The following is a 21,290-nucleotide window of genomic DNA, read 5'->3' as shown; positions in this document are numbered from 1 at the left end:
GTGACTGGAACTGGCTTCCATCGCCGCAGCTCGCGACGGCACAAGTTTGACGGAATGAAAGCTGAAGCGCCGCGGCGTTTTGGATTTGCTGAAAGCAGGAGGCTGAGATAAGGCAGCGGGCCACTTCTGAGTCACTTAACCCTCTGAACCTCAAGCAGCTTCTGGGTGTTTTTTTTTTTCCTCACTGTGGGCCCATTTTTCACTGCAATATAAAGTCCTGCAGCACAACCACGACTAGACGGAGACAGAACTCAGGAATGTCTTCTGTGCAGGGAAGCAAAGTTAGAACATCATAAATCATTAAAAAAAAAAAAAAAGGGAAGTTGTATTTGTTTAATTATTATTTTACATAACTGGTGATATCAACAACATTTTTCCAAGTGTCCACAGGTGTTATCAATACTGGAAATAAAAATACTGGCTCCAAAAACCAGAACTACTTGTATTTTTATGTGTTTCCATATTTGTCTTCTATGTGGAAACAACCTGCAGTTCAGCCAGAAAGTCGCTGAATTTTCCTCACATGACTGTTGGTTGTAGCTGAGCCACGAATAGCTTCGTTATTGCATCAAGGATAACAGAATTTTTTGTTTTTTACAGAATCTAGTTAGAGCTCACGGTTTATCGTTGGCTAATTTTTAAATGAGACATGTGGAATAAAACGATTTTGATGAAATATCCCGATTCGTAGCAGTGAGTAGTTCAAGGACTGTCAGAAAGTTGAAACTCCACTGATTAGTTGTGTTTTTACAGTTTCCAGCTCTGATAAATGATGTAAATTTGGTGATTTCTGTGGTTCTCAACCTCTACATAAAAACCTATCTGTGCTAGCTGCACGGGCTACGACAAACTAATCTCAGGTTCTGTCGGTACCACAGTGTCGCTGCACCGTGACGAGCCACATCATGATTTCCCTCCTCTCGGCTCGAGCGAATAACGGCTCTGACCTTTGATAGTGTCAGTTCCTCGGCAGAAGGGTCACTCGTAATGATCTCCCTCCTCAATCTTGTCTTGTGCCGAACTAATTGGCTCGACGCGCTCACGCTGCTGCAGGTGACTTTGGAGAAAGCAGCGTTTTCAAATGTCAGAGTGTGTCAGTACGCCGTGTTTTCCGTCGTGGAATCACTGGGAGGGTTTTACCGCCAACATCTCTGTTAAATACTCCCATCATCACCGAGGCTTAGATCCAGCAGCTGTGACATTTTTAGTCCTATTTTGTTCACACGGGATTCTTAACTATTGCCGGTAGGAAAGTGAGAGCAGTGAGCTTGTTAGATGAAAAGAGGAACCTCATGCTTGGTGCTGAGCCGGAAAAAGAAAAAAAGGTAAAAAAAATGGTGAAAATCTGGGAGCAAGGATGCTGTAATCTAACATCCAAACACTCATGCGTGATTTTTAAAAGTATTATTTGTATGTTGAGTTTTAAAAAATAACAAAAAAACGTTCAAAAATTGTGCATAATGTCCATTTCTTTGTTTTTATTCTTCAACAGTCACCATATAAACATACAGATGAATACTTTTGTCTTCTGTGATGTAATTTTTTATCATACACCATATATATGTATGTGTAAATATATATTTAATGGANTGCATTTTCTTTGGATTATTTATTTTACAAAACAACAACAACAAAAAAAGACAACCTTGAAACCAACACGTGCAAAATTTCTCAACACTGGAAAGTAAATGGAGGCTCTACCAATCATAGATATTCTAAAATCTGTCTCCATAATTCTTCTGCCTGTTTTGTGTAAACCTGCAGTTGGAATGAAAAGTCCCTGAATTGTTGAACTTGTTGTTTTGTTTTACAGAAAATTCCATCCATCATCAATACACCACTTCATCCTCACTAGGGTCGTGGGAGGCTGGAGTCTATCCCAGCTGGAGAACCCGGAGAGAACCCACGCTGCACAGGGAGAACATGGAGACTCCACGCAGAAAGAAGATCCCGGGTGTCCTCACCGGGACGTGAATCTTCTTGCTGTGAGGCAACGGTGCCGACCACCGAGCCACCTTGCAGAAAATTACTTTACATATTTTTATCATTAATTAATTATTATTTACTTTTACTATTATTATATCTATTTTATTACATATTTAGTTTAGTTTATTTATCTTTTTAATGCAAACGGTTTCTTTTTGGCTGATTTTTGAACAAGACACGTAGAATAAAGTGTTTTTTATTTTATTTTTTGGCGTGTTTGCCTTTTTCGATGATGCAGTCGAGAGAGAGAGAGACGGGAAAGTGGGGAGAAGAATGAGGGAAGGACCTGCAGAAAAGGGCCATGAGAGGGATTTGAACTCATGACCTCCACGTCGGGGACTACAGCTCCTACACATGGGACGCCAGCTCAACCAGGTGAGCTACAGCAGCGCCCGAATTCAGGGATGCTCATAAAATATTGCGGTTACAAGTTAAGTTTGGGTTAAATTCCTGTAGACGAGTAGTTCAAGGACCGTTGGAAAGTTCAAATCTGACAATTCTTTCTGCATTTATAGTGTCTGATAAATGGTGTGATTTTGGCAGGTTTTGAAAAGAGAACTAACCTGTTGGAGGGTTTTGGGGTTCAGAGGGTTTAAATACATTCAGGGTTGGTACAACTGCATCCATGTGGTGGTTCATATGTTGCCCTCCTTCTCCTTGGTAAGTTGGGTCGTAACAATCCCCCAATTTAATAATCACAGCCACAGACGAGGAGCCGGTCGGTGGCTTCAATCAGAGCTGCAGCAAACTCAGAATTCCTCAAAGTTAGGAGCAAAAACGCAGCAGAAAAATTGGCCAAGAATCAAGAAGTGGATTAATCTAAGCTGCAGGTTTTCTTAACGGTGCATTGTTTAGCTTCCAAAAGCTCCGTGATTGGATTTCTTTGGGTTCTCACTTAAAGGCTCTTTGAAGAACGTCTCTCGTTGCATTTTGTTGGCGTCACATAATCTGCATTTGATATTTTATGGGAACTTTTTAGTGCGTGTCTCATTTCCCGTCCGTCCAAACGGCGTTACTTCTGCAGAAAAACTTTCTAAATACTGGAATTCAAAATGACTCGGCCCAATTCACGAGCATGCTAAGAGGCCGAAACACCAGGAATCAAGTCCAGTTCTGCACAGAGGCTCTGGCATTTTTATCAGACAGGCATGCTGTGTAATTTCTTTAACATGTGTCAGACTGAAAACTTGATAAGAGCCGAGCGGCTGAATGGCCTGATGAACTCCTGGCATTTTGAGAGTTTTGATTTCCATCTGTGTCAGCGTGTTGCATCACACAACTACAGTGAAATGAACCTCAGTGCAAGATAAAAAAAAAAAAAATAGATAATAATAAAAAAGTGCCTGACGGTGCTTAAAGCATCGGTGTTGATGCCAAAGATGTGAAAAGGAAAACCTTAACCCTCCAAACTGCAGGACCCGCTGGAGGCATTGACAGAGATGATATTTTGTCTAAAACATGCTAAAATTACACCATTTATCAGAGCATGAAACTGTGAAAACAGGGAAAAAAATTCTACAAATGGTCAGCTGTGCGATGATCTCTGAAGTAATTATTTGTGACCCTCGTTTTCATCTTTAAAACCAACCAGATCGTAACCTAAAACTGTGATAATTCATCAAAATCATTTTATTTTCTGTCTCATTTTTAAAAAATCAGACAAAAAATAAACTGCTAAAATCTAAATAAAATTTTAAAATGTGATTTTTCATCAAAATCATTTTATTTTGTGTCTCTCTCTTATTTTTGAAAATCAGATAAAAAATAATTTGCAAAAAAAACGAAAAATTCTAAAAAGAAAAAAAGTGACTTTTTATCAAAATCTTTTTATTTTCTCTCATTTAAAAAAAAAAAAATCTGATAAAAAATAGAAATTCCCCCCATTTTTTTTTTTAGATTTTTCATCAAAATCATTTTATTTTTTGTCTCATATTTTATTTTGAAAATAAGATTAAACAAATAAACTGCTAAAAACTAAATATTAAATTTTTTTTATTTTTTAGATTTTTCATCAAAATAATTGTATTTTCTGTCTCATATTTTATCTATTTATTCATTAAAAAAAAAAAATCTGATTAAAAAAAAAAAAAAAAAATCTGGTTTTTAGTTTAGAAAAACAAAACACACATACAGTAACCAGCAGACGCCTGTACAGAAAGTTATACACATCCAAAAAAATCTGATTAAAAAAAAAAAAAAAAAAACTGCTAAAAAAACCAAAAATCTAAATTTCATGACACAGCTAAAAAACCACGACTGACTTTGCTGTGATGAATAATCGTGTGACAAAAAATCTGGAACTTCTGGAAAAATCCGAACTGCAGGACGTGTTTGCAGAGAACAGAAGTATAGAAATTTGTAAGAAGAAAAATATCTACAGTATGTAGAGCCAGAATTTTTCTAGTACTGGTAATATTTGTGGGCACTTGGAAAAACTTTGTACATGTTGTTTCAGATTTTTTAAAAATTATTATAAAATAAATAATCAAACAAATTCAACTTTTTCTTTTTTTTCCCCGTTTTTTAAAAAATAATTTATGGCATCATAACTGTATCATACCTCACAGGAAACACTTGAATTCTCTTTCCTTCTAGTCCTGGTTGTTCTGTTTCTATAGGGGTGAAGGATTTTATATTGAAGTGAGAAATGAGCCCACAGTGAAAAAAAAAAAAAAAAAAAGCCCAGAAGCTTCTTGGGAGTTCTGAGGGTTAAAGCAGTTCTGGCCTAAAATCAAGGGATCCCAACAGCAGAAGGAAGAGACACTGTTAAAAATAATCTTGTTAAAACGAACCAAAGTGTGTGGAGGAAGTTAAAAGAAGCAGAAAGGCTAAGTGGCTTGTTCTGTTTCTCTCTTCATGTTTCCCATATTTAAAAACAATAACATCTAAACACACAGAGACAGAGAGTGTGAGGAAGAGGCCGGTTTGTCTGATGAAGACGAAGCGGGAGGGTAAGTGTGTGTGTTGTGTAATGTGTGTGTGTTGTGTAATGTGTGTGTTCCTCCTAGAGAGCGCTGACCTATAAAAGCTGATCTGAGACAGGAGACGCGATCCCTCACACCATCGCTAAACCAACACATACACACAGCGAGGAGTCACGGCTAGTGTGTGTTCATGTGTGTGTTCATGTGTGTGTGTGTGTGTGTGTGTGTGTGTGTTTGCGGCGGTTCTTCCATCTTTGTGAGCACCAGTTTCCAGCTCATTCTAGGTCGTCCTCGATTCGACGAGCGGCTGGTTTGAATCGGGGTTCGCATACGATCCGAGAAATGATCATGTGTTTGTGTATTCACGGTTGTCTGTCCATGCTCTATGTCACACACACACACACACATATACACATAAATAAATAAGGCACGCATGTCGCTGCTGAATCTACGTACTGACTTGTACAGTTTGTCTCTTAAAAGCCGCTAATTTGACAGCTTGATGGGCAGGCATTGCGGTTCCTTATACATATCCTCGTTATTTCTTCCAACAGCTTGACAGCCAGACAGTTTGATTGTGTGTCATCGATGCTTGTGTGTATGCATCTAGAAACCGGAGATTATAAGAAGAAGAAGAAGAAGGAGGGTGAACAAAGACAATCTGTTCCATCTTTGCAGTAAACGGCAGCAAGGTCACACAGTTGAGACGATGCTGTCAGCAGCCCTAAATCTCCTTAAAGCCACGCTGAACCTGTGTAATATTTTAATCCCATGCTAATTAGAACGGAATTTAATGGATTAAATAAAAACCTAATGTGTGTGTGCGCGCATTTGTGTATAAACATGTGATTTTCTAGACTCCTGAGAGCCCAAAGTCCTGGAAGAAGAACAAAAAAAAAAAACAAAGATGAAAAAGTCATTTTGAAGTTCGGGGATCCGGTTTAACATTTGGAGCGACTAGAAGCATCTGCTTTATCTGTCCTCATATTGTAGGCAATTATACAAGTCTGGGTGGATGCATTTGTCACAATCTGCTTAGAAATTAGCAGCTAAAGAGAAACTGCGGCGAACATAAAGAGCCTTAAGGATGCTACAGTTAATAGTGCACAGAGTTCTGCTGCTGTACGGTTGATCAGGACTACGAGGCAAAGCTGAACATGGAGAGACTCTCATAACAAAAGTAAAGGACGTCGGGTCATTTGTTTAGTAAATGTGTGTTAGCATTACGCTGCTGTGTTCGCTAACAGTCTGGTAAATCTGGGGTCATGTGATGAAGATAATTTAAAACAACTTTAACAAAGTCAGAGCTGGTTTAAGCCTCTCAACCTGATCCAAGAATGTAGGATGATCTGAACACAACATCCAGCAGAAGTGAGTAACTTTCGACAGGCTATAATGAAAACACAGGCCCCAAAGTAGAAACTCAGTGCAACAAACAAAACCAAGGCTACGTCAGACTGCAGGACTTAATGCTCAAGTCAGATTTTTTTGTGAGTTTGTTCACATTTCCAATTAAACACGACTTGTATGTGATCTGCTGTGTGAACTTCATACGACCCAAAAGTGTCCCGCATGCACAGAAGAGGACACGACGACGTCACACGTGCTCAGTGTTAATGGAAGTAAAGACGGATGGTAACGGTGGAATTACAATTTTAAAGCTGTTGTCCAACCGGAGCCACATTTACAACGTACCGTAAATTCTGGACTATAACTCGCTACTTTTTTCACACGCTTTGAACTCTGAGGCTTAAACAATGATGCGGCTAAGTTATGGATTTTACGAATTTGTCTCGAGACCAAAGTGACGTTGAGAGCGACAACGACAGAGAGAGACTGAGGAAGTGATGAAGTGATTCTGAGTAATTCTGAGAAGACGACTTTTAGTGCAGGAGGAAGATGAAGATAGCGATCAATGACTTTTCCTGTTAGGCTTCTGTAGTTTTTATTTTCTTAACCAGCCGTGTTACAGGCGCTGTTCAGAAAAAAGCATTTATATTTATATTTGTGTATGTTACCGGGACTTAATTAAAAGTTTTTAAATCTTTCTGTGTAAATATCTCATGTTCCAACGTGGACACCTGCAGCTTATAGACAAGTGCAGCCTGTATACGTACAAAACTAGTTTTCTTTTTACAGTTAGTGGGTGCGGCTTATATTCAGGTGGGCGCAATAATCTGGAAATTACGGTAAATGGGAAAGACAGAGCAACACAATCCCTCCAGCAACGAATAGATTTAAAAAAAAAAAAAAAAAAGCCTGGAAAACAGTAGAACATGTTTCCAGAAATTTGTGAAACACTGGTTGACATGACAAAAGGTTGACATGTGAAGTATTGAATAAATAAGATGTTAATCTCAGTGATGACGCTGCACCTACTTCCTACTATGTTGCCTGTATTTTAAATATAATGAATCTAGATTGTAAATTTTGTGATTTTACACAACAGCTGCCTACAGTTTAACTTAGAAGTAATAACTGAGTGATAAAATTTGAATTAATTTGACATTTGGGCGATATTACACTTGTTTTGTGTACCGTACACAACTTCTGGGAAAGAGACCTCGTTCTACATTGTTTACATCATAAACTCGTTAAAAAATGGTCACGTATTCTGCAGGTCCGCTGTGCTGTTTGTACATGAGGCTTTACACGGCCGCGCATTATAGAAACACTGAGCAACACGCTTTGATTAGTGTTGGAGCAGCTGCAGGTGACTATAAAGCAAAGGGCTAAGGGTTCTGTGCAAGGTACTGATCCGTGTCTGAGCACTCTTAGATCCAGCCAAGTGATTTATATCCTAACTTGGTCCCGTGTTCATTAAAAAAAAAAGTCTCCCTGCGGCTGTGCATCGTTTATCATTTTCTTCAAGAGGACATTATTTGGGAACAACAAACAGAGTTAATCAAGAGTGTGTGTGCATGTGTGTGTGTGTCTTCCTTACACTCCACGGACAGCTTGACGGGATAAACCCACGGCCGCTCCTGTATTCTCTGCTCCACCATGCAGGTCACCTCCCTGCCGTTATCCGCCGGCGTGGGCACCAGCCGATACTCGCTGCGTACCGTCACCGTGCCATCTGGCCCGTTGGTGGTGCTGGTCGAGTGATTGCCTCCGGCCGACGCCAGCCACTTGATGGTCGCCGCCGGTTTGCCGTCGGCCGCCTCGCACCGGGCCACCACCGTGGATTTGGTGCCAGCCTGGACGGTCACAACGTTGGCCGAGTTCTTGGGTTTGGCTGGTGGAGGCAAAGGATAAGAGGAATGAAAAAGATGTTAGAAATTCAGACAGGATAAAAAAAAAAAGGGGTGAAGAGGAGGAGGAGGAAAAGTAACAGAGGAGGGAGAGAGATGAAAACATAAAGAGGGTGGTGAAAGGAAAGAGACATCAAACGTCAGGGAGAGGAGGGGAGGAAGCAGAGGAGGTTCAATCAGTTTGTTGTGCATATACACTGTGGCTTCCTACTGCGGCTGTAATGAAATTCTGGTGAGGAGGGGGGGGGGAGGCCCTCCGGTGTGACCCTCGGCCGGTCAACATCACAGAAAGACAGACAGGAACGGCACAGATGGATCTCTAAACGTCTAATGTGAGGCGCTACAAAGCGTCACAATGCTCTCTTAGTTTGCATAACCTTTGATTTTCGACAATAATCAGCTTTTCTGAAAGGGAAAAAAAACTGCTTTCCTTTGCCTCGATTAGAACATTTTCGACAAACATCAAACACAATTTCAACGGCGATATGCAAAACACTGCTTTCACATCGGCTTCCTGGAAAGTGCTAAAAACAAAACAAAACAGAAAAAGAACCTCAACCTCTGCCGTACCATCAATCAATCTGCGAATGTCACCGAATTCCATAATTTCACGATGCCAAGAGTTGCAATTTACGTTTTCTTGTCTTCCTAAGCACGCATCAGCTTGTCCTGCAGGATGTGATTTAGTGAATTTTCCCCTAAACGCCTTTCAATCTGTGCGGCTGCAGGCCACGCAGAGATAGTAATGGGCATATTGCAACAGAAAGATTTTATTTATCAAGAAAAAGTAAGGCAATTACTCAAAACACTTTATTTTTTTTTTGGCCATTGCGTTCCCTGCTGGTTTATTGAAGCCACTGTCAGGGTAGAAATTGGTTTGTTTGTGTGCTCTTCGGTGGATTTCTTTCCATTAAACGAGCAGAGACAGAAGACCTTGCTCTAAAAGGACACACACCCAAGTTTACATGTCTATTAATTTTTTAAAAACGCCAGTGAAACGCCGTCGTAGCCGGACAGGAAGGAAACAAAATCCAATATAGCGCCGCGATGCATTAGAGCGGATGGATATTCATGATAATAAGAAAACTATACTGCCAGCCAGTGAAACAAACCCATAAACGCTGACCTTTTCAGCGGTGTTAAATGCTTTCAATTAAGGCCTGAAAACACTGAAATGACTTTAATGCATCCAGTAAAGGTTTCATTTTTTAAGGCCTCGCTTTTAGAGGTAAAGGAAGAGACAACCTGATACAGTAAAATTTAGCTTGTTCATTCTTGTAGAACGCATGAATCTCAATCTAATTACTAGACTCTCTACAGAATGGTCTGACTGCACCTCGTTACTGGTTTGATATCGGGGGAAAGAACGTGTTTGCATGTCTTTAAATGAATCGCAACTGTCTTCCTCGGGGCTAATCCCAGAATGTAGTGATGGTGGCCCTGCAAAATGTGAGTGACAAGGAAACTAAAAATAGATAATCCACTGAAAAAAAAATCTAGCAGGGAATCCTTATGATCAAAATCCATCCATCCATCCATCTTCTCCCGCTTATCCGGAGTCGGGTCGCGGAGGCAGCAGCCTTCGCAAAGCCGCCCAGACTTCCCGATCCGCACACACCTCCTCCAGCTCTTCTGGGGGAACCCCTAGGCGCTCCCAGGCCAACTGGGGAGACATAGTCCCTCCAGCGTGTCCTGGGTCTTCCCCGAGGTCTCCTCCTGGTGGGACGCGCCTGGAACACCTCCCCAGGGAGGCGTCCAGGAGGCATCCGGAAAAGATGCCCGAGCCACCTCAACTGGCTCCTTTCAATGTGGAGGAGCAGCGGCTCTACTCCGAGCTCCTCCTGTGTGACTGAGCTCCTCACCCTATCTCTAAGGGAGCGCCCAGCCACCCTGAGGAGGAAACTCATTTCGGCCGCTTGTATCTGCGATCTCGTTCTTTCGGTCATTACCCTCACCTGTGGTCATGGTCATGATCAAAATCATATACAAAAACTGAAAGTGTGGGAGGTTGCTAGCCCAGCGATTGTTGTTGTGACGGGCTAACAGCAGTCTTATACCCACAGTCAACATCTGGAGAGTCAGACTAGACCCTCACAGATGTAACTGGCCTCGCCTGTGTGTGAGTCTAGAAGGGCTGGACGTTGTATTAAAAAGAAGGTTTAGGGCATCATGGCAGCACTCATGCATCAAGTTTGGCAAATTACTGAAACTCAAAAAAACCCCATAAACATCTCTAAATCCTACATGTAGGTTTGATAAGCTAAAGATGAACCTCCTTGCAGATTCTTTCTTGCACCATCCATTTTTGGCTTGTGCACATTTGAGGTGTGTCAGAAAAGTTCCAGGACTGGTGTCACGAAAGATGTATTTCAAACCACAAACTACGAGGTTTCCCCTTCAGATGATCAACCAGTAAGTCTACAGAGATCCTGTGGTGTTTGCTTCATTCAGAAGAGGTGAGAGTTGTGGCAGGACCACTCGTGGCTGCTTCATCATGACAACCTGCTCACAATGCCCTGAGCATCTGACAGTTCCTGGTTGAGAAGAACATCTCTGTGCTGGAGCATCCTCCCTACTCAGCCCACCTGGCTACGTGGGATTGTTTCCTCTTCCCCAAGCTCAAGGGGGTCATCAAGGGGACCCATGTTGAAGATGTGGACAAAGTCAAGATGGCTGTGATGACGGAGCTGCAGAGGATCCCGGAAGAATCCTTCCAGGAGTGCATGGAGAAGGCTGGGGAAGTGTGTTAGACTCCAGGAAGATTACTTCAAAGGGGAAAACTTGTAGTTTGTATTTGAAATACATCTTTTGTGACACCAGTCCTGGAACTTTTCTGACACATCTCATGTTTATACGCCACTAATGTCACAATGGATGAGCCTGCACATATGAAAACTCAGAGACAGTTTGCCTGCATCAGAACCCTCACAGACTTAGTGGGAACGTACCTCAAAGTCTATGAACGTGCAGATCGAGGCAAAGAACACATAACAAACACATTCTTCCTGGTCCAAACTCCAACATGCACACTTGCTCACCATCGATGCTTCAGTCAGGCTCCTCTGTTTAGTGTTGCACTAGACTGAATAGTGCCACCCGCTACTGATCAGAACACCAACACGCTTGAACTTTTACCAGCTATTGATATGGTAATCTAGGTTGTCGCTGCTAATTTGATTATTAATCAAAGTTCCGAACTGATAGTTTAGTGCAGCGCTCGATGAGGCTGATTTAACAATCCTGTTGCATCCACACAAGCCTGCTCAAGGCAGCATCACCTGTCTAACAGATGAGGCTGTGGGCTTTGGGTCATGGCTTCTTCCTGTTTTCTCTCCCACACTTTTGTCTTCATTTCAACAGAACTTAGTTCCAGAGCTCTACCGGTTTCTTTCTGCGTGTTTGTTCGCTCAGCAATCTGGCCTTTCTGTTTCTGAGGCACAACGGGGTTTGTTTTTTTTTGTTTTTGCATCTTGTGGTGAATCCTCTCAGGTTACGACCACGAAGCCTCCTCTTGATGCTCGACGAGGAAACATGTGCAGCTACATCCCAGAGAGCGTTCTTGACATGCTGCGCAGACATGAAGGTGATTCTCTTCACTGTGTAAATACCAGGTCGGGTTGGCTGCCATTTTCCAATTTGCCTTGTGCACACCTGCTGTGTTGGAATGAACCCAGATGAATTTGGCAAACCGGCATTCTTTGTTATCGCTCTGATTTGGCTGTTTTTTAGCCTCATTCTCTTCCTCGCTGCACGGCCCCTTCTTTACTCCTCATATTGACACAGATCTGTGAACTCTTTTATGCTTGGATTATCCAGACGTTTGGCATAATGAGGTGCTGCCAGACCATTGTATCTCCTTTATCATTCTGCCATATTTGCATCTCTTTTAACCAATCACAACTGACTTTCGCGATGCTAAGCCCAGGATGCAGCAACAGTGTCCCTGTGAAATAGTTACAGAGGAGTTGTTGCATATAGAGGACATAGCACTGCCAATTAAATGGATATTTCACAAAAAAAAAAAAACAAGCAGAGCTGCCTAATTGCACGATCCAACGCTTGAAAGTTTGTCATTTTAGCAGGTAGGTTGCTACTTGGAGGTAGCTGAAGCAAAGAGGATTTTGCAAATGCTAAAATGCAGAAGGAGTAGAAATGGCAGGTGCAGCATGAAAACACAATTTATTGGACCTTAAATTGCTTCAAAGAGGAGTTAACGCTTTATAGGGCACTCCTTGAAATACTTGGAAAATGAAAAATTCAACCCTATAGGGTGATATTCAAGGATATTTCAAGATTTTTTTTTTACTTTTGTGACTTAAAAAAATGCCCCGAATCAAGATTAATAAAGTTACCGTATGTGGTAAATTGTTCGTCTACGGTTAAACTAACTTATACTGTATATATAACTTATCTTATTTTATATTTAAATCTCTTCTATTTTTTATTTTTGGCTCTTTATTTTGTTCTTTATTCTATATTGCACTGAAGGAGCTGCTCTTAATCTCATTGTACATGTGCATAGTGACAATAAAGGCATTCTATTCTATTCTATTCTTCTATATTGCACTGAAGGAGCTGCTCTTAATCTCATTGTACATGTGCATAGTGACAATAAAGGCATTCTATTCTATTCTATTAAAAAAGGGAAATTTATTTTTTAAAAAAAGGGAAAAACTAACAAACTGCAAAAAAAACATTTGTATAGAAACATTTCAGTTTGAGGTAATGATGCAAACACATCCAGTAACTATGTATTTATAACATGCTTGGAAAGTTCATTTAGTCACATTGTTCTTGGGGTGGTGGTTTTGGCACTAATCTCAAAACATAAATCAAAGTGGAGTTCAATGCAAACCAGTAACAAAGTGTTTATAAAGTGCCTGGAACATTTGTTTAGTGACATTTTTTGTAACGTAGTGATATTGGCACAAATATAAAGACTAAATCAAAAGTCACATGGTTCTTCAACCTCAAGGAGAGGCTCAGGGTGGACATATGGTCCAAAGAAGTTACCAAATATGGTCACTTGTCCCATAAAGGGTTAAAACAATACAGCTAAAGTGGCGTATCCAATGTCAACCTCATGAGTTAAATAAAACATGTTTTTAAAAAAAAGCTTTTTGGTGCCCTCTGATGTTCTGTTCTGTACGGATAAGGAACATGGAATAGGTTTAACAGATTCCACATTATGAATTAATGGTCCTCATCCAAACTAATATCACCATATATTATATTAATAAGTTCATTTGAGCTTAATCTGAAGCTGTAGGCAACAATTCATTCGCAAAGTGATCTCACACATTTAGTCTAATTACACTCCCGCTTCGTTCTCAGCTCTAAAAAGTCAGTTTTCCCACTTTGCTCTCCTTCATTGTGGCTTTAAAAAAAATTTAAAAAAAGCAAACATGGGGTTTCACCAAAAAAAAAAAAAAAAGCTAAGAAAACGAGTTGTTTTCCACTTTGTTACATTTAATTTTCAAAGTTAATGGACAGTGTTAGGATGGGAAAATGGGCACACTTTCTGGGTTTTTCCATTTTGGGGGGGTTTTGAAATGGAAAATGGGCCAGTTTTCTTGTTTTTGCTATTTGATTAAGACAACTGATTATACCCACACCATCACGCTGTGGTAAAAATTGCTCCACTCAACCACTCAAAGCTTTTACGTAGCACCAAGCGCCGAAGTTCAAATTAATTTTGCCGAACCGCAAACTTTGCAGAACAAAAAAAAAATGCAGACTTAAGGTCTGAACTGTATTTTAAATATGTGTATTTTGAATTAACTGTGGACACATGCTAGCTTCTCTTTTCCAGTTTGCTCACAGTTAAAACAGAATCTGGAGCACCTGCTGCCTGACTAGAGATATCTTCCTGGATTGCATGTGTTGCAGTAACTTATCTATTTCTGTAGTCACCAGCTTCAAGGCTATTTTGGAAAGATGAATTTCACTTTCTGATGTGAGCTTGCCAAACACCGCTGATCCTGGTCAGAGGTTGAGATCGCCGCCTCACCGCCGGCTTAGCGGCGAGCGGCGAGCGTCGCGCGTCGCCGCTTTGATAGCGACATCAAGTGCGCATCAAAGCCGCGTGCTGCTGAGCATGTTGGCAGATGTTTCATCAGGCGAAGGTAGAGTTCTCAATCTTCAGGAATTCTTATGATGCACAATCTCAGTTTATTCCCGATGAAGAATTTCATTACCGCTATCATTCATTATCATTATGTTTATATTCTTACGGCGCCGCTGTACAGTTTCAGTCAGCGGCTGCTTGTTGATTGTGTCAGCTTTGTCATTCTAATTGGCTTCAAAGTTGATTGAAAATCCAAATTTATGCATCATTAAAAAGATATTAAAAAATCTTGCTTATTGCCTTTCTGAGACCTGGAGATAACCTGGGAGGGAGGCGGAACAAACAAAGAGCAGGAATAATGGAGGCGAGACAGAGCGAGGTGAAGGAGATAAGCAGGAGCGACGGGAGGAGACGGAGGAGTGGAAATAGACGTAAACAGAGAGAGGCCATGCAGAGAGCAGGAGGGAGTAAAAGCAGAGCGGCAGGAAAGGCTTTGGACGGATCTGGGAGCCTAAACAAGTCAGGAGTATCTGTCCCTGATGTGTTTCGTGACACTGCATCCAATTGTTGCTCCTCCTCACGTTGGTCTGAGGCATCCTCACTACAGAGTAATTATAAGGCCAGCGGGAAGTCACGCCAGCAGAGCTGAATAAACACCGCACACACACATCTCCACCTCCTGTGGTAGCATCAACAGGCAGGATGTCAGAGAGCAGCGAGGAGAAAAGCAAAAACGTATTACAGTCGTGTTTCCCAACACCTTGGACGGCATGAGGCGTGTTTGCTTTATGAAGCCGAGCACTTAGAAAAGCTTCAGAGGTGAACACAATCCTGCACAAGTCACATTCACCACATGTTTTGGTTTAAAATTGCATTTTGATGGCTGTTGGGCGAAGTACTGCGGTTTGTAATAACAGAATTATTGCAGTCGGAGCGTTTTCCAGCAACACATGGAGATCACAATGCGGGGATATAATTTGCACTGCAGAAACAATTAGACTTTAAAGTTCCACATTTCCAGCCTGAGCCAGTCGCTTGCAGCCCTGCGGAGAAACATTAATTGTGGAAGCGTCCCTGCAGCCGACAGAAGCCTTCAGCGAGGCAGATACTTGGCCTAACTTAAACCTGGGACTTCTCTGAGACCGTCTTTCTTTTCACCTTGGCAGGAGTTACAGAACAAGGCCTCGGACTGGACGCCTGCCAGTTCCAATCGTAAACAAGTTGGGAATATCTGCCAAGTGCAAAGATTTGTAACTGAGTGTGAAGCCGGCTGTTACTGAATTAAGGTGGCATTTGCATAAGACAGCTGACATCTGTCATCGTGACAGAGTTTGCGTTGAAACCAACCGAGCACCCAGAAAGCAAATTAGTGAAGGCCAGCACTGCCCTACATTATCACTTACATTTGGCCCACATTCTGCAAACGCAATGAGAAAGCCGACGCAATCTGGCAGCAAAAACAACTTAACCTTGATATTGTTCAGAACTGGGTGAGAGCGCAGCCAGACTGAAGACACTAAACCAGATTACAAGTGGTTTGATGCTCTTAGCTCCTGGTGCACACATGGGGCTGCTGAGAGAGGAGCCATTTTGGGGCCACGCTGACCTCCCTGGTTACACACTTTGCCGCCTCAAAGCAACAACACCGAACACACAACAGCCTCCTGTCTGGGTTGTGTTGCTGTGTGAGGCTCGTGAAGCAGTTAGACACAATCTGTACGAATTTCACACACTGATGAAGTCTATTAAGCTCCTTTCAGACGGCTTTCCGTTAATCTGAGCGTGTCGGCTTCATGTCTGAATGAGCTTCCTGCTCGTTTTTCCGTAAAAGTCCCAACAGCAATCCTGCTAGGACGGACCTCGTGGTGTTTCTGTATCACTTCCTGCACATCGCAAGTCTAAACTGCGTGCAGTCACATTAACGGGGACTTTTTCCACATTTCAGCAGCACTTTTGGTCCGAAAAACTTCACAAAGAGCGCAAAAGAACCAAAAAAACGCTCTTCTCGACAGTTTTACATCCATCGCAAGTAAAAAATAGTCCATAAAAATCCAGCTTTACTGTAATGAAGTGAATTTGACTACAGCCATGACTCGATGATCCAACACTAAATGTCAAACCTTCTTCTATGTCGGATAGCAAGGCTGTCGGATTGTCAAGACGGAGGTTCAGATGCTTGAAGGCTCATTTGTTGTTAATACTTATTGTTTATAGTTGTTATAATAATAGTGTGTTGTTAGAACACTACGCATCGCTGGATTTCACGTCTAATTAACCGGTGAGCTTGTGCACGGACCCGTCAGTTGACATTGTGATGCCCCCTGAGGTCATCTTGTGTCTTGTGGGTGGTTCTAGTTCGACTGTTGGTTCTGTGAGTGGCTGGTTGAGGTAATCAGGAGCACCAGTGACACCCAGTGTGTTCCTGGGTTACTTAAGGGCCGACTGGGGATGTCGGCCTCAATGGGGGACTTAAACGAACAACGGGATTTTATACCACTGGAAACGAATACCAACCATCTTTCTCTACTCTGCTTCCCTCTGCAGGTATTGCATAGGTCTGGTTATGGGTTAGTTTTCTTTGTTCAGGACATTTGTATTTACAACACTTGCACAGACATAATTCATGCACACATCACACACACACACCACTGACTCTATGTACTCTCACAACCTCATATTGGTTTGGTTTTTAATTTGATATCATTTAAGGGAATAAAGATAAGCTTTAATTTTTGAAACTCGGTGTGTCTCTCCTTTTGTTGGGGCCGTCTTGAGCCAGGTCAACATTAAAGGTCAATACGTTCAGACAGCAGGCTGAAGTGACCCAAATCAGATTTTTTTTCTCCTATGCGACCTGTATCTGGTCTTTTCATGACAGTCTGAACAACACAGATCCAAGTAATGATGAATATCCGAATATCTGTCGTGGTCGGGGGACACTTCCACCCCGGGGCAGCACTCTGACGGGTTGGAAGTGGCCAGAACACACAGGCAGTACTTGACTGCTGATACCAGTTTAGTTAACAGTCACAGTTCTGTTTCCACCATCAGTGACGGCGGTGGTGGAGTGGCAGATACGCTCCACCGTTACCATCCATGTTTACTTCCATAAACACTGACCACGCTCACTGCGTGTGACGTCGTCGTGTCCTCTTCTGCGCATGCGGGACACTTTTGGGTCGTATGAAGTTCACACAGCAGATCACATACAAGTCGCATTTAACTGGAAATGTGAACGAACTCGCAACAAAATCTGATTTCACAAAAAAATTTGACTTTAGCTTGAAGTCCTGCAGTGTGAACGTAGCCAATCTGTGGGATTGTTCAGTCAGATAATACGCCGTTATCCTGATTGGTGACATTAAATGTCATGTCGGAGTCTGAGTCCAAGGCTGTCGGTGTGTTAAGGCTGTTTTTCATGGGTTCCCTTTGTTTTTGCTAAAAACCTGTCAGATAAGAGTTGAGGGTCTGAATGTCAAGTCACAGCTCTAATTATCAACAGGAGCTGCAGTTTAATTTGTTGCTTCCAGCTGTTTGTAGGAATCGTTCCTCTGAGTTAATTAAATACCTGCAGCAGCATCCACATGAGCATCAGAGCAACGTTCACACACTTTTTGGTATCAACTACTGATGTGTTGTATTAAAGCCTTCCCTTCCTTCCTGAGTTGACTGAGCTCATCCGTTTGCCTTTTGCTGTGTTTGTGACTCCGTCTGCAGATGCTGAATTAAGCTTCCAGAGAACCTTCATGCTTTATTCAGCAGACACCGCCACCACACTTCATTAATTACTTTTAATTATAAATGATCCCTGACATGGAGACAGGATGGATTAGGATCTAGCAGCTCTGTTCTTTCAGTGTTGGTAAAGCAGAAGCTGAAGTAGCTTCACACACGGGCAGAATATTTAGTGTTTAGGAAATCCTAAATAAAGCAGGCTGCTGCTTATTCTGACTGTATTTTCTTTACTCGTGCATTCTAACTCATTTGATGCACTATTTAATCAACTGTTGCAGGTGAGCTGTGGCTCCCATCGTCATTGTTGGTCTAGATAGAGCCACGAGGAACATTAAAAGTCTGAATCACTGTCGCAGGCCGATGGAGCAGCAGCGTCTGAATGGAGCTCCGATAGATCACGTCCAGACGCGTCAACAGCCTCGGCGACGGCCGCTAAATCTGCCAGCTTCCCGGAGACCTTGATGTGACCGTTGGAGCTGCAGCTTTTGTCCAATATTTCACCAGTTATCAGCCTGGTTTCTAATATGAAACAGGTCTGGTTGTGCACAGATTCGTCTGGTTTCCTCCCTGAACATGGATTTATTCACTGCTGTTTCCTGATGAAGGGCAGCCAAGTGATGTATTTTTTTTATTATTATTTTATTTTCTACTTTGCTGCATACATTAGCCAAAAATCAATAAAGGCTGCTGGATCTTGTTAATTTTTTGGGGGGGATTCGTGTCTCACCAGCTGCCCAGGTTGGTAAACATCTTCTCTCGGCTTGACGGGCTGCTGCTGAATATTTCCAGACATTGTTGGAGGAAAGGGGGGAAAAAAAAACAGCTGTTTGGCTCCTCGACTGTGAACAATGCATGAATATTCACGGGACACAGGCATGGTTTATGCTGCCATTACTCTGCAGCGTGTGGTGTTTTGAGAAGTCATTATTGGCGGCTAAATTGTTGATCAAATGCATTAATTTGAGCTCGAGACTAATGAAGCTAATTTAAGCTCCAGAGTGACTTTCTAACTGCCTGAAATGCAATAAATAAATATTAATTTCTTCTTATGCAAAAACTAAAAGCAGAAAATAACAGGTTTTGACTTCTAATCCCAGGTTGCACTCGCTTCTGAGCTCAAAACCGAAAAGCACCTCAAGGCCTCACATTTCAAGCCCCTTTGTGCTGCTGCGTTTAACAGCACTTTGACTGATTCAGTGCTTCCACTTGAGGGCAAATGTAAACTCAGCAGCATTTTTTTTTTTTTTTTCGTCAGTGAACAACTCCAAAACAGGATGGGGCGTACTGTTCCGATTCACCAAGGCTGCTGGTTGCTGGTGTATCTGCTGACTGATGTATTTTCAGTGAATGGAAAGCAGCTCTCTACCTGTTTTTTAAGGTTAACACTGAACGTCAAGCAGCTTCTGGGCATATTTTACTCCTGTCACATTTTTATTCGCTGTGGGCTCATTTTTCACTGTAATATAATGTCCTCCACCTTAATGGAAACAGCAGAACCGTGGCTAGAAGTAGGGAGAACTGAATTATGGCTTTGGTCACTAAATCAAAGTTAGAATGGTATAAATTCTAAAAACCAAAAATGAGAGTTGGATTTCTTTCTTTTTTTTTTATTTTATTTTTTTTAGCAGAAATCAACACGCACAATAAGTATTATCAATACTGGAAAAACAAAAACAATTTCAAATATCTGCTACTTACATTTCCAATTGATCTCTATACTTTTCTCCTGTCTGCTATTTATAGACACTGCCTGCAGTTCAGCCTAGTTTAGCTTAATTTCTTTTGTTTTTTTTTAATTCCAGAATTTTTATTAAATATCTATTGGTGGCAGTTAAAAGACTAACTGTTACACGGTTATGCTGTAAAAGGACAGAATTCTTTGTTTTTTACAAAATGTAATTAGTGCAAACTGTTTATTTTTGGTGATTTTATGAGTTGTAGAAAAAAGTGATTTCAATCAAATATCGTGATTTAAGGCTTAGAGCCAGATGCTTTTCTCAGCCAAACATCACATCACAAATGGGTTCATTATGGCTGAAGTTGAATGTTGGAGGGTTTTTTTTTCTGTTTTTCAAAGTTTCCAGCTGTGATACATGGTGTGATTTGGGTGATTTTGTAAAAAAGGTCTTTCAAACCCCACTGTCAGGTGGTTCATATATCCTGCCAGAAAGGACGACGATAACACCGGCAGCCAAGATACTTAAATTCTACACGTGGATTTGTCTGTGTGCGGCTGATAACCTAAACGTGTTGACCTACGTGTGATTTTTGTTTCTATTTCTTGCAGTAGAAAGCCTAATGCCATTACGGTTGAGGTGAGGAGCGCAGAATGTTTAGTTCTATACAGGATCTAGTTCCTGCAAACAAAACCTTTATTTGAGAATTTTTGAAGTAATCATGTAGGAAGAATTTATTTTTTTTTTGAATGAAATGTCACAGTTTTGAGCTTAAAATGGGAGAATTTTAGCATCACAAATGAGCTCTTCAAGGGCAGAAGTTGAAAATGTTAAAAACATTTTCATTATGTTTTTCACAGCTTCTACTTCTAATTTTAGCAATTTTTTAAAAACATAACACGTCTTGTAAATCTGCCGTCTGGTTTTGGGGTTCGGAGGGTTAATGAATCCTGCCAGAGAGGATGTTAATAACACTGGCAGGCAGCATATTTAACTTTTAGATAGCACATTTCTGGTACACATTATTATTCCTAGCTCATAACCAACCCGTGTCGTCCCGTATGTGCAGACACAGAAAACACCATCTAAAAACACCAACAAACACAGCGGCTGCGGTGCATCGTCAGTGCTGGGACCTGAACTGCACCGAGCTCCGTCCCGCTGGGCCGACGGGATTACTTCCATAATTTCAGTTTAACCTTTATTCATGCAGGGAGGGTTTGCTTTGCACACATGACTTCTTCGGTGCGAGACCCTATTTTTCACTCTTCACGCGTTTCCACCGGGGAGCTGCCCGGTGCAGCCACTTTCAGGATATCTTTCAGCAGCGGCGCCTGCACAAAGCACACAGTGGCATAAAGGACGGCAGCCACCCAGCAGGAACGCTCTGCTCCTTGTTACAGTCTGGCAGACGGTGCAGCAGCGCGGACACATGTAACACCGGACTTCAGGACTGTTTTTACCCCAGTTCACTGTCCACTTGGCTGCTTACATAATCAGCCATGACTGCTGCTGCTGAACCAGGGCGGCTGCACACCCACTGTGAAGAGCTGTTGTATTCCCTTTTATTTCCATGCATGAACCCTTGTTCCATCTTTATTTGAACTGATTTCTTCTAATCCAAAACCTTTCATTGTGTCATTCACCC

At 41.7% G+C, this 21,290-nt stretch overlaps 1 protein-coding gene across 1 annotated transcript in view; it reads right to left on the bottom strand.

The window, feature by feature from the left end:
- The window catches only part of LOC103355718 (poliovirus receptor-related protein 2-like), a 275,529-nt gene that overhangs the window by 46,231 nt on the left and 208,008 nt on the right, over positions 1 to 21,290 (bottom strand). Inside the window, exon 4 of the mRNA XM_008279610.1 lies at positions 7,855 to 8,148. Within this exon, the coding sequence (XP_008277832.1) occupies positions 7,855 to 8,148 (294 nt within the window). The remainder of the gene's footprint in view (positions 1 to 7,854; positions 8,149 to 21,290) is intronic.

Source organism: Stegastes partitus, unplaced genomic scaffold (assembly GCF_000690725.1).
Source record: "Stegastes partitus isolate 25-593 unplaced genomic scaffold, Stegastes_partitus-1.0.2 Scaffold165, whole genome shotgun sequence".
Lineage (NCBI taxonomy): Eukaryota > Metazoa > Chordata > Actinopteri > Pomacentridae > Stegastes > Stegastes partitus.
This window is presented reverse-complemented; position numbering and strand designations above follow the sequence as displayed.